General features: G+C 46.1%; 1 protein-coding gene across 1 annotated transcript in view; it reads right to left on the bottom strand.

Annotated features, from left to right (window-relative positions):
• Nucleotides 1-504: 504 nt before the first annotated feature.
• LSM14A (LSM14A mRNA processing body assembly factor) overlaps nucleotides 505-14299 on the bottom strand; it is a 17973-nt gene continuing 4178 nt past the window's right edge. Inside the window, exons 2-10 of the mRNA XM_073659777.1 lie at nucleotides 9458-9621; nucleotides 8011-8140; nucleotides 7446-7568; nucleotides 6984-7163; nucleotides 6828-6902; nucleotides 6520-6702; nucleotides 6220-6379; nucleotides 5749-6004; nucleotides 505-5243 (exon numbers count right to left, since the gene is read on the bottom strand). Of these exons, the coding sequence (XP_073515878.1) occupies nucleotides 5220-5243; nucleotides 5749-6004; nucleotides 6220-6379; nucleotides 6520-6702; nucleotides 6828-6902; nucleotides 6984-7163; nucleotides 7446-7568; nucleotides 8011-8140; nucleotides 9458-9621 (1295 nt within the window). The 3' untranslated portion in view covers nucleotides 505-5219. The remainder of the gene's footprint in view (nucleotides 5244-5748; nucleotides 6005-6219; nucleotides 6380-6519; nucleotides 6703-6827; nucleotides 6903-6983; nucleotides 7164-7445; nucleotides 7569-8010; nucleotides 8141-9457; nucleotides 9622-14299) is intronic.

Below are 14299 nucleotides of genomic sequence, written 5' to 3'. Positions count from 1 at the left end.
CTCTAGAACAAGGGTCCCAAAACTTGTGGAAATGGAGACGTCACCTTGTCACGTCCCTGGAGCGCAGAGCCCGGCAGCCGAGCAGTATTACCTTGTTGAGCGCTCGTTAGTCTTATTGCAGGATATTTGTACATGCGTTTTCCTGCCAGGGACATGCGGATTGTACAGCGTTCTTCACTGGCATTTCCACATGCCGGTTGACAAGCGATTTTAGCATCACTTGGAATTCCGCAATGATGATCCGCAGCGGAAATTTCCGCAGCATGTACACAGCACATGCGGATTATCATTGGGGAACATGGCCGACCTTCTACCAAGAGTTTAATTGCCGCTGCAGAAACGCTTAAAGAACGCATCGTGGGCACACAGCCTTAGGCCGGGTTCACAGAAGTGTATTTTTGTCCTTGTACAGACTGACTGCCCAAACTTTTCATGATTTACGACTGCCCCAGGAATGTGTTTCTCACTTTTATAAACCAATAAGCGAAACCAAGACACAAAAACTTTATTTTTTTATTTGAACTTTTATTCTGCCTTAGAATAAAAACATTTGCAGGGTTTTGTTCTCCAAAACAATTACAATATTGTCCTTTGTACAGGTACAAAAAAAAATATATATATATAACCCTGATCCGTCATCCACACTTCAGTAATATGCAATGAATAGAGCGTCGCCCCCCAGTTTGTGCATTACCCCCCCCGGCCACAGTCACCAGTACATCATGTCACACCATGTTTGCAGCCAGTGATGCCATGTAGCACCGCACATGGACACTCTGAACCCGTCCTTCACATCAAGATATGTCCCAATATTCAGTTATAAATACAGCGCAGATAGGACTGAATGCAGAGTCACCTTCTGTAGCTGCACATTAGCGCCCCCCTGAGGTGAACCAGTATGAGGCATGGACAGGGTTGTATTTTTCCCCAGGACTTATCTGTTCTACAAGGACAGACGTATCCTGCAATTCAGGAAAGTGCAGGCAGCCATATTCAGCTACTGTGTACTGTCACAGCAGACATGGATAGGAGGGCAGCCAAGTACAACTGGCATGCTGGGAGTTGTTGATTGTAGCCGTACTGAAACTACAACAGAGGCCAAGTATGGCTGTCTTCGCCAGGAAGAAGGGCCCTCCTAGCAAGTGCTATTTAGAGATAAATTTTTTTTACCATAAAGTGCCATATCTGTGCCCTTTCCACCCCAAGCCAGGACCCTCTGGTAGAACCATCGCAGGGTGCTGCCATCTTGTAAATGAATGCTGGCCACTATATAGGGAGGTGAACGAGACCACAAGAAGGCGTTTACACCTACTAATGTCATAAGTTCTGCATTCAGGCTGCACTGGAAGAGGCGGACATAACTGCAGAAGCGGATTGTGGGGATCCGAGTATTGGGACAGCATAAGGGGGGGCGCATGTAAGTGTGTACGCCAGACTGCTACTCCATTCACTCCCTATGGCGCCGCGTTCGGCCTTTCTGCTCCATTCACTCCCTATGGCGCCGCGTTCGGCCTTTCTGCTCCATTCACTCCCTATGGCGCCGCGTTCGGCCTTTCTGCTCCATTCACTCCCTATGGCGCCGCGTTCGGCCTTTCTGCTCCATTCACTCCCTATGGCGCCGCGTTCAGCCTTTCTGCTCCATTCACTCCCTATGGCGCCGCGTTCAGCCTTTCTGCTCCATTCACTCCCTATGGCGCCGCGTTCAGCCTTTCTGCTCCATTCACTCCCTATGGCGCCGCGTTCAGCCTTTCTGCTCCATTCACTCCCTATGGCGCCGCGTTCAGCCTTTCTGCTCCATTCACTCCCTATGGCGCCGCGTTCAGCCTTTCTGCTCCATTCACTCCCTATGGCGCCGCGTTCAGCCTTTCTGCTCCATTCACTCCCTATGGCGCCGCGTTCAGCCTTTCTGCTCCATTCACTCCCTATGGCGCCGCGTTCAGCCTTTCTGCTCCATTCACTCCCTATGGCGCCGCGTTCAGCCTTTCTGCTCCATTCACTCCCTATGGCGCCGCGTTCAGCCTTTCTGCTCCATTCACTCCCTATGGCGCCGCGTTCAGCCTTTCTGCTCCATTCACTCCCTATGGCGCCGCGTTCAGCCTTTCTGCTCCATTCACTCCCTATGGCGCCGCGTTCAGCCTTTCTGCTCCATTCACTCCCTATGGCGCCGCGTTCAGCCTTTCTGCTCCATTCACTCCCTATGGCGCCGCGTTCAGCCTTTCTGCTCCATTCACTCCCTATGGCGCCGCGTTCAGCCTTTCTGCTCCATTCACTCCCTATGGCGCCGCGTTCAGCCTTTCTGCTCCATTCACTCCCTATGGCGCCGCGTTCAGCCTTTCTGCTCCATTCACTCCCTATGGCGCCGCGTTCAGCCTTTCTGCTCCATTCACTCCCTATGGCGCCGCGTTCAGCCTTTCTGCTCCATTCACTCCCTATGGCGCCGCGTTCAGCCTTTCTGCTCCATTCACTCCCTATGGCGCCGCGTTCAGCCTTTCTGCTCCATTCACTCCCTATGGCGCCGCGTTCAGCCTTTCTGCTCCATTCACTCCCTATGGCGCCGCGTTCAGCCTTTCTGCTCCATTCACTCCCTATGGCGCCGCGTTCAGCCTTTCTGCTCCATTCACTCCCTATGGCGCCGCGTTCAGCCTTTCTGCTCCATTCACTCCCTATGGCGCCGCGTTCAGCCTTTCTGCTCCATTCACTCCCTATGGCGCCGCGTTCAGCCTTTCTGCTCCATTCACTCCCTATGGCGCCGCGTTCAGCCTTTCTGCTCCATTCACTCCCTATGGCGCCGCGTTCAGCCTTTCTGCTCCATTCACTCCCTATGGCGCCGCGTTCAGCCTTTCTGCTCCATTCACTCCCTATGGCGCCGCGTTCAGCCTTTCTGCTCCATTCACTCCCTATGGCGCCGCGTTCAGCCTTTCTGCTCCATTCACTCCCTATGGCGCCGCGTTCAGCCTTTCTGCTCCATTCATTCCCTATGGCGCCGCGTTCAGTCGGCTTTTTCGGAATGGGGTGTGGGGGGGGTTACAGGCATGCACAATGCCGCTCTATTATAGCAGTGCCCCCATCGGCTGACCTCTATGTCGGACCCACACAATCAAATTTTGTAATAGTTAGCTTTTCTTCACCAAAGGAACCCCTATGATAAAAAGTAGAAAAGGACAAAAACTGTAGCTTTACATAGGAGTTGTGTGAACACAGCCTAATGGTCACAAAACAAGTTAAACGCTGGATTTTTTTCCCATATAGCTCCAGCAAAGTGGATGCGATTTCATGAACACTTATTCCCATTGAATGTCTGGAGATGCTTTGAACTTTTTGCAAGAAAAAGCCACAATCTGAGCGGATCGCTATTGCGTATTCCAGTGCAGGCTATTGCAAAAAGACAATAAAAAGTTGTTGTTTTTCATGTATGAACATGGCTTTACTCTAGTCACATACAAAGTGCATTCAAAAATTGAACACAGGTTGCAGAACGGCACATCTTACAGCTGCCCCAGTGTTCACACAGACCACGGTATGTCCCACTCCAGCCATTAGTGGTGGGTGGGAATAAAACCTTCAATTCAGAGACAACACTATGCAGCTCTGGCTGTGACTAGAGTAAATAACGTCTAACCGGGCCTAACGTGACCGATCTTCCTGACTGACTGCACTGCAGGCTGTGACGTGGCCGTCAGGAGAGGCCAATAAATTATGGTGGTGGAGCCTGCGCTACCGCTTAAACAAGTTTTAACACATGAAAAAAATAGAAGTAAAGCAAAAGGTCTAGTTTAAAAAAAAAAACACAAACAAACCCCTATGACATCTTTGGATCCCTTTTTGCAGTAGTCACAGGTGCAGGGGGGTAAGAGGCCATATAACGACTGTGCGGCATGTCTCCCCTTCAGGATTAGTCGTCTCTACTCTTAAGATTTCTCTCGTCTTTGGGCTACAATGCAAAAAAGCATTTCAAGGGGCTTTCAAAACGGGGGTAGTAAAACCCACGGCCTCGGCCAGACTTCTTGTTTTGTAAAAAAATAAAGTGACCCTAAAAACAGCAGAGGAAGCCGCGGGGGCTATCATCAAAGTAGCTGACTTACTAGCCGCTTTTTTTTTGGAATAGTTTAGGGAAGGGGGTGCGTGGCAGTTCTATGGTCACAAAAAAAACCACAAGACTGTTCACACTCACACGGCTGAGCATGAGCGGCGGGTTTGTGACCTCATCCATTAAATTTGCACAAATGATTTGCTTATCTGGTATTGATCACATTCTCTACTCACATCCAAAGCAGCATTCAGGCAAGAAACCTGCAGTTTTATTTCCAAAGGCCGACCTGCAGAAGTCTGAACGCAGGTCTGTATGTGAACGGAGAAGTAAAAATTAAAAGATTAAAAAGTAGAATTACAGATTAGCAGATTGTGAACCATAAAGCTGATAGGCTGGTCATCAGCTGGTCAGAAAGTTGAATGTCAAAATATGCATTTTTTTTTTTTATCTCTGCCTATAGAAAAAAAACTTTACATCTAGTGGAAATCTCATAGAAGCAAAGAATAAAATAAAACCCGCCACAATGAGATGATGAACACGCCATTCGATGCGCCAGATACAAAGGTTGTCGTCTTTACAAAGCTCGGGGGAGGTGGGGGGTTTCTTTGGCAGTGGGGATCAACTCAATTTCACAACTATATAAAAAAAAGTGTCCTTTGCCTAAGAAAAACGGTATCTCCCTGTACTACACCCGACTAAATGTGCTGCTATCCAGAATCTGAGGCAAGAAGAAGGGGCAGCAGGGACCTCAATATAAAAAAACTCAACTCTTCAAAACCTGACAGGGTAAACTGCAAAACTGCAAGAAAAAAAAAAAGGATCAGAGCTCCCGTCCCGCGTCGTGTCCGACTTCAGTCTTCTGTTTCAATAATGCTGAACAAATGAGAAGATTTTTTGCTGTTTTTTTTTTCTGCCACCCGTTTATTGTACTTTAGTGTTGCAGGGAACTCCCGAGTGTATAAAAAAAAACAAAAAAGAGAAACAAGGGTTTCTGTCGGGACCCCGCTGCACTGAAGACACATATCGTTACGTAGTCAAAATCCCCTTTCCCCTCCCCCCCCCAGTGCTGGTGACAAAATATACAGCAAGATAAATGTCATTCTTCACAAAAGACCGAACACAAGTTCTCCAGACTGACAAAAGAAAAAAAAAAAAGGAAAAAAAAATAACAAACACCCTCCTTCCTGGATTAGGCGGCCACTTTGTTGTCTTTCTGCAAGAGAAAATTAAAAATAAATTAAGTTGCGAAATTTGTAGATAGAAAAGTAACAGCAGAGGTAAAGGGGCTGTTCCAGCTGTTACAGTGGTAACATCATCCCAACGATGATGTTATTTATTAATGGTGGTTCAGACCATAATAAATGTAAGGCTGCATTGCCTTTGCTCCGTGTTACCCCGCGGGTCTTTCCCTGCGCAGCCTGGCATACAGGAAAACTAAATGGGAAAGTAATATTAGTAAAAGGAGCAGAGCCGAGCGGCTCCTAACTTCTCAGGGTCGATCTGACGACATTACAATCCCATATAACTACCGGCATCCCGGCTCCTCTGATTGGGCGGCATAGAGACACGTCTCATGTGCGTCACACCAGGCCGGCTAATCAAGAGAAGACCCGGTTCACTGGACTACCGGCCAACTGCTAAGGGTCCTTGAATCATCTCTAGGTTTCAGTCCGATACTTTTAATCTGCGCTTTTCTCAGGTTCTCGTGTTGATCTTACCCTGTATTCATAGTCTGAAAACTCTCTTCCTCCGCGTCCTCCTCTGTATCCGCCGCGGAAACCTCGGGGAGGCCCGTAATTGCTTCCTGGGGGACCGCCTCTCCTCTCGCCTCCGCGGCCTCTGCCTCCGCGGTAACCCATTCCCCCTCCGCCGCCTCTACCTCTGTAGCCCCCGCGGCCTCTGTTGGAACGTAGAGGAAGTCCAAATGTCTCTGCATTGATCCGCCTTTCCTCTGCCCACGTGGGTCTTCGATCTCTGAAATGGGGGAGAAATTTTTTTCCCCAAATTAAAGTTAGAAATGAATGAGAAATGCAAAAAAGAAGAAACCAGCATGTCTCAATCCAAACCAGAAACAGGACGACAATCTTAGGGAAGTCACCCCGACATTCCCCTGGATTAGAGCAAGCACTGATCTTCTGATGCAAATGTGAAAGTGCCACGCAGAGAGTCGATGGGTGCAGTAGTTGTACCTGTTATCGTCACAGGAGATGTTGTCGAAGAATGATTTGGTTTTGTCGTAGTAACAGCTCGTCGGCGCTTCCTCCTCCTCGGCGTTTCCTTCGCTGTTCTGAGTGTCCACCCCAGAGTCGGCTTTATCTTCCCCGTTCACTGGCTTCTCAGGTTTATCGTCTGGAAGAGAATTGCCAGAATAAGGAACAGATCCATCCCAAATACAGACAAAAAAAAAATAAAAAATCTGGGACAGACACCATACAAAGTTGTCTTTAAAGGAACAGATACACAAAAAGCAGCAGCTGAAAACCTCTCACCTTTAATTTTTAACTTATTGTGAAATTCCCTGTCGATTTCCTCTTTGTTGAATTGTGCATTTGCACTTTCAAAGTCAAAATCTTTCTCGAACTTCATCGGTCCGTCTCGTCTTACGTTAAATCTTCCTCGGCCGCCCCGGTGACCGCCGCGTCCTCTTCTGGGCTGAGGTCCACCCAGAGGTGCTGGAAAAGTTAAAGAGACAGATGTCATCACTTTATGATTTGGAGGGGGGGGGGGTCCGACTTCTGGGAATCATGTCACCGATGTCTCCATTCTCATGCTCCGCAGCCCCCCATGGCATACATACCGGAGTGTCTCTTGTTGGGGTCCTGTTTGTCGATCCTGAGCAGATCCATTTCAGGTCTTGACTTGTGCGCATCAACTGCAAAATACAAGGCGGCATGAAGGAGGTCTGAGCACGATGAGACGGGTAAACCCTGCAATTAGTCAGCATTTTTCTCACCTTTTCTTTGCTCTAGACTCTCTAATGTCTTGTGGCTTGTGGATGGCAAAGATCTAGAAAGTGCAGGACTTCGCCTGCCGGTGCCCGCTGCCGCAGGAGCCGGAGCGGCGGGTGCTGTCTGGACGCCTTGTTCAAGAGTAGGGCTCTTCCGTAAGGGATCTAGCGAGGGGCTTGTCATCCCTAAACAGAAGAGGACGACAGTCAGCCGAGACGCACAGGTTCCCATAGAGCAGAATCACGCCAGGTGCACACAAAACAGAAAAACATTTTACCCCGAGCGTTCTGTAAATTGTAGAAATAAATCCAAATAGCTAATAGAAAGGAAGGAGCTTTCATAGAGAATAAAACCAAGCAAGGAAAGTGACAGAAGCGCCCCCTCTTCATACACGACAAGGATTACACTGACGCCGGTCACTTCTATCTGGTGACTGCACCAGTGAATGCAGGTGTGATGGACGTTACCTTGAGATAACTGCGTTTTCAGAGTCTTTGTTTCTTGATTAAATGAAGAACCCACAGCGGTGGATGGGGGTAGAGGAGCGCCAGATGCGTTTTCTGCCCCAAATGAGGTCAAAGTGTTCCCTGCTGGAAGGAAAAGGAAATAAAGATAAAAAGAATTACAAAAATAACCAGATAACTGATGATGAAAAATGTCAGTAAATGTAAAAATATTGTATGTTGTGTACATACATTACTGATCCTGAGTTACATCCTGTATTATACTCCAGAGCTGTACTCACTATTCTGCTGGTGCAGTCACTGTGTACATACATTACATTACTGATCCTGAGTTACATCCTGTATTATACTCCAGAGCTGCGCTCACTATTCTGCTGGTGCAGTCACTGTGTACATACATTACATTACTGATCCTGAGTTACATCCTGTATTATACTCCAGAGCTGCACTCACTATTCTGCTGGTGCAGTCACTGTGTACATACATTACTGATCCTGAGTTACATCCTGTATTATACTCCAGAGCGGCACTCACTATTCTGCTAGCGTTTTACATTAAAAAAACTTACCAACTCCAGATCCAAACTGCTGGGGCACTAGAGAGCTGGCGCTGAACTGACTGTACGCCGGCATCCTGCTGAACGGAGCGTAGGAGCCTACAGTCTGGAATGAAGATGCCGACGTAGATCCTAGAGACGACTGAAGAGAAAACACAAAGTCATCCCCCGAGCACAGGACAAATTAGGGGATAACGTGCTGATTTTTGGAACCCTGACAATCCCCAGATTTGTTTGTTTTGGTATAATAAGCGATCTTGCAAAAACGGCATCATTTGCAAACAGTCATCCATGCTGGGAGTCTTCGGTTCCCCATATTCAGTGCAGGGTCGGTCTGAGCAGCCCTAGGTTTGAGCATTCAGAGCATTAGTTCATGTGGTTTATATACCCGGCTTTGTTTTGTGATCTCTAAGGCTGTATTGCCCACGATGCGTTTAAGAATTTCCGCAGCTGCAAAAACGCTTAAAAAAAAAAAAAACGCTTGCCATGTTCCCCAATGATAATCCGCAAGTGCTGTACACAAGCTGCGGAAATTTCCGCTGCGGATCACTGCGGAAAAAAACGCAGCATTACCAATTATTTTGCGGAAGTGCTGCGTCTACGCCACCATTGACTTGCATTAGAACGCATGGATTACGCATCACTGTATATGTAGATGCGCATTCCATGCTTTCCAATGTGCGGATGGTACCCGGGTCTGGAGGAGAGGAGACTCATCTAGACCCGGGTACCATAGAAACTGTGAAAAAAAAAATAAAATAAATATATACTTACCTTCTGGTGGCCCCCGATGCGCTCCTCCTCGCATGCTGGCAGTTCACGATGGACTGAAGGATCTGTGCTGACGTCATAGTCATGCGACGGGTCACGTGACGCTGATGTCGGCAGGTCCTTCAGTGTACCGCTGCCGGCAAGGGAGAATGGAGAGCAGCAAGACACCGGGGGCCATCAAAGGGTAAGTATAGATTTATTTTTTATTTTTTGACATTCTCTCGGGTCACACTATATAAATACATGCAGTTTGCATGGATTTATATAGTGTGACCAAGTTAACAAGCACTTTCCAAGTGATGCTAAAATCACTTGGAAAGTGCTTGTCAACCCGCATGCGGAAATGCATGTGAAGAACGCTTCACATGAGCTTGTCCCTGGCAGGAAAAACGCATGTACAATCCGCATGCACAATCCGCATGCGTTTTTTTCTGCCAGGGAGATGCAGAAACGCTCAGGAAAAAATCCTGAGCATTTCTGCATCGTGGGCACATAGCCTTAAAGGGATTGTCTGTGTCTAGACATTTTTATGGAACCTTAGTCGAGGACTACACAAACGTGGAGCTGTCCCTGTAATGCCACTTACCTCCTGTAGGGGTGCTGCAGGCAAAATGAACACAAGTAGAGCGGCCACAAATCAGTAAAACTCGACAAGCTTTGTAAAAGGATGAGGGAAGGAAACACCTACCTGGACTATTGCGGGGTCTTGAGGCAAGGAGCACTGAGGTTTTGGGGGCTCACACACCGTAAGGTCCTTGATGTCGCTCCCCCGGAATATGATGTACTCAAACACTTCATCTCGGGGGGGAATCGGCCGGTCTGTAGGTCGGTCCTCTGTCCCGAAGGAGCGGACTGCCGGGAAGAAAGACGACAATGTAAGAGAAGGAAATGACTGGCTCAGAGCGGCGGAGCTGCGTACCCCAACCTGCAGGGGGTAATGGCGGCAACGGATGCGGCAATATCCGGCACGAGCTGTGTATTCTGCATGTCACCCGCAGAAAGCCGACAACTCCCATCATCTGTCCAGTCGCTGGATTTCACTTCTATTCCTTTGCTTCTGGACCTGCGCTAGTAACAATACAGCCCCTCCCCCATGGTGACATCAGAAGCAAGTATAGCTGCACATGCCCCTCCCCCTGTGCACTTCCAGCCTGATTTGCATATGACCTCTACAATAGATTCCTCATGACTGGCACATCTGACATCTACAAAACAGGTGCCGAAAGCGCTGGAGTAATACCGCAATATATGAGCATGTGTTGACTATCTTAGGGGTAAAGCATATTTTTCTTCGTATGTATATAATGCAGTATATACCGGGGGTATGTATATATAAAGGAGTATACGGTATATACATATATGTGTGTGAGGAATATATAGTATATACCAGGGGGTGTATAGATATATATATGTGTGAGGAATATATAGTATATACCAGGGGGTGTATAGATAAATATATATGTGTGAGGAATATACAGTATATACCAGGGGGTGCATAGATATATATAGATGTGTGAGGAGTATACGGTATATACCGGGGGGTGTATAGATATATATATATAGATGTGCGTGAGGAGCGTGTGTGTGTGTGCGCATATAATATAATAAATATATATATATATATATATATATATATATATATATATATATATATATATATATATATATATATATATATATATATATACATATACAGACAGACAGACCAAAAGTTTGGACACACCTAATTTAAAGATGTTTCTGTATTTTCATGACTATGAAAATTGTACATTCACACTGAAGGCATCAAAACTATGAATTAACACATGTGACATTATATACTTAACAAAAAAGTGTGAAACAACTGAAAATATGTCTTATATTCTAGGTTCTTCACAGTAGCCACCTTTTGCTTTGATGACTGCTTTGCACACTCTTGGCATTCTCTTGATGAGCTTCAAGAGGTAGTCACCGGAAATGGTCTTCCAACAATCTTGAAGGAGTTCCCAGAGATGCTTAGCACTTGTTGGCCCTTATGCCTTCACTCTGCGGTCCAGCTCACCCCAAACCATCTCGATTGGGTTCAGGTCTGGTGACTGTGGAGGCCAGGTCATCTGGTGTAGCACCCCATCACTCTCCTTCTTGGTCAAATAGCCCTTACACAGCCTGGAGGTGTGTTTGGGGTCACTGTCCTGTTGAACAGTAAATTATGGTCCAACTAAACGCAAACCGGATGGAATAGCATGCCGCTGCAAGATGCTGTGGTAGCCATGCTGGTTCAGTATGCCTTCAATTTTGAATAAATCCCCAACAGTGTCACCAGCAAAGCCCCCCCACACCATCACTCCTCCTCCTCCATGCTTCACGGTGGGAACCAGGCATGTAGAGTCCATCCGTTCACCTTTTCTGCGTCTCACAAAGACACGGTGGTTGAAACCAAAGATCTCAAATTTGGACTCATCAGACCAAAGCACAGATTTCCACTGGTCTAATGTCCATTCCTTGTGTTCTTTAGCCCAAACAAGTCTCTTCTGCTTGTTGCCTGTCCTTAGCAGTGGTTTCCTAGCAGCTTTTTTACCATGAAGGCCTGCTGCACAAAGTCTCCTCTTAACAGTTGTTGGAGAGATGTGTCTGCTGCTAGAACTCTGTGTGGCATTGACCTGGTCTCTAATCTGAGCTGCTGTTAACCTGCGATTTCTGAGGCTGGTGACTTGGATAAACTTATCCTCAGAAGCAGAGGTGACTCTTGATCTTCCTTTCCTGGGGCGGTCCTCATGTGAGCCAGTTTCTTTGAAGCGCTTGATGGTTTTTACAACTGCACTTGGGGACACTTTCAAAGTTTGCCCAATTTTTCAGACTGACTGACCTTCATTTCTTAAAGTAATGATGGCCACTCGTTTTTCTTTACTTAGCTGCTTTTTTCTTGCCATAATACAAATTCTAACAGTCTATTCAGTAGGACTATCAGCTGTGTATCCACCAGACTTCTGCACAACACAACTGATGGTCCCAACCCCATTTATAAGGCAAGAAATCCCACTTATTAAACCTGACAGGGCACACCTGTGAAGTGAAGACCATTTCCGGTGACTACCTCTTGAAGCTCATCAAGAGAATGCCAAGAGTGTGCAAAGCAGTCATCAAAGCAAAAGGTGGCTACTTTGAAGAACCTAGAATATAAGACATATTTTCAGTTGTTTCACACTTTTTTGTTAAGTATATAATTCCACATGTGTTAATTCATAGTTTTGATGCCTTCAGTGTGAATGTACAATTTTCAGTCATGAAAATAAAGAAAAATCTTAAAATGAGAAGGTGTGTCCAAACTTTTGGTCTGTATTGTATGTGTGAGGAGTATATGGTATATACCGGGGGGGTGTATAGAGATGTGTGAGGAGTATACGGTATATACCGGGGGGGGGGGTATATAGAAATATATGTGTGAGGAGTATACAGTATATACCGGGGGGGGGTGGGGGTATATAGATATATATAGATGTGTGAGGAGTATACGGTATATACCGAGGGGGTGTATAGATATATATAGATGTGTGAGGAGTATACGGTATATACCGAGGGGGTGTATAGATATATATAGATGTGTGAGGAGTATACGGTATATACCGAGGGGGTGTATAGATATATATAGATGTGTGAGGAGTATACGGTATATACCGAGGGGGTGTATAGATATATATAGATGTGTGAGGAGTATACGGTATATACCGAGGGGGTGTATAGATATATATAGATGTGTGAGGAGTATACGGTATATACCGGGGGGGTGTATAGATATATATAGATGTGTGAGGAGTATACGATATATACCGGGGGGGTGTATAGATATATATAGATGTGTGAGGAGTATACGGTATATACCGGGGGGGTGTATAGATATATATAGATGTGTGAGGAGTATACGGTATATACCGGGGGGGTGTATAGATATATATAGATGTGTGAGGAGTATACGGTATATACCGGGGGGGGGGGGGTGTATAGATATATACAGATGTGTGAGGAGTATACGGTATATACCGGGGGGTGTATAGATATATATAGATGTGTGAGGAGTATACGGTATATACCGGGGGGGGGTGTATAGATATATACAGATGGTGTGAGGAGTATACGGTATATACCAGGGGGGTGTATAGATATATATAGATGTGTGAGAGTATACGGTATATACCGGGGGGGGTGTATAGATATATATAGATGTGTGAGGAGTATACGGTATATACCGGGGGGGGGGGGGGGGGTGTATAGATATATACAGATGTGTGAGGAGTATACGGTATATACCAGGGGGGGTGTATAGATATATATAGATGTGTGAGGAGTATACGGTATATACCGGGGGGGGGGGGGGGGGGGTGTATAGATATATACAGATGTGTGAGGAGTATACGGTATATACCAGGGGGGGGTGTATAGATATATATAGATGTGTGAGGAGGTATACGGTATATACCGGGGGGCGGTATAGATATATATATATAGATGTGTGAGGAGTATACGGTATATACCGGGGGGGGGTGTATAGATATATATAGATGTGTGAGGAGTATACGGTATATACCGGGGGGGGGTGTATAGATATATACAGATGTGTGAGGAGTTACGGTATATACCGGGGGGGTGTATAGATATATACAGATGTGTGAGGAGTATACGGTATATACCGTGTATAGATATATACAGATGTGTGAGGAGTAAACGGTATATACCGGGGGTGTATAGATATATACAGATGTGTGGAGGAGTATACGGTATATACCAGGGGGGGTGTATAGATATATATATAGATGTGTGAGGAGTATACGGTATATACCGGGGGGTGTATAGATATATAGATGTGTGAGGAGTATACGGTATTTACCGGGGGGGGGGGGGGGGTGGTATAGATATATATAGATGTGTGAGGAGTATACGGTATATACCGGGGGGTGTATAGATATATATAGATGTGTGAGAGAGTATACGGTATATACCGGGGGGGTGTATAGATATATATAGATGTGTGAGGAGTATACGGTATATACCGGGGGGTGTATAGATATATATAGATGTGTGAGGAGTATACGGTATATACCAGGGGGGGTGTATAGATATATATAGATGTGTGAGGAGTATACAGTATATACCGGGGGGTGTATAGATATATATAGATGTGTGAGGAGTATACGGTTATATACCGGGGGGTTGTATAGATATATATAGATGTGTGAGGAGTATACGGTATATACCCCGGGGGGGGGGGGGTGTATAGATATATATAGATGTGTGAGGAGTATACGGTATATACCGGGGGGGGTGTATAGATATATATAGATGTGTGAGGAGTATACGGTATATACGGGGGGGTGTATAGATATATATAGATGTGTGAGAGTATACGGTATATACCAGGGGGGGTGTATAGTATATATAGATGTGTGAGGAGTATACTGTAATAGACCGGGGGGGGGGGGGTGTATAGATATATATAGATGTGTGAGGAGTATACGGTATATACCGGGGGGGGTGTATAGATATATATAGATGTGTG

The sequence above is a fragment of the Phyllobates terribilis genome, unplaced genomic scaffold (assembly GCF_046119375.1).
Source record: "Phyllobates terribilis strain yellow unplaced genomic scaffold, ASM4611937v1 Scaffold_14__1_contigs__length_39327217, whole genome shotgun sequence".
NCBI lineage: Eukaryota > Metazoa > Chordata > Amphibia > Anura > Dendrobatidae > Phyllobates > Phyllobates terribilis.
The sequence above is the reverse complement of the archived record's forward strand: the minus strand, read 5'-3'. Positions and strand labels throughout refer to the sequence as shown.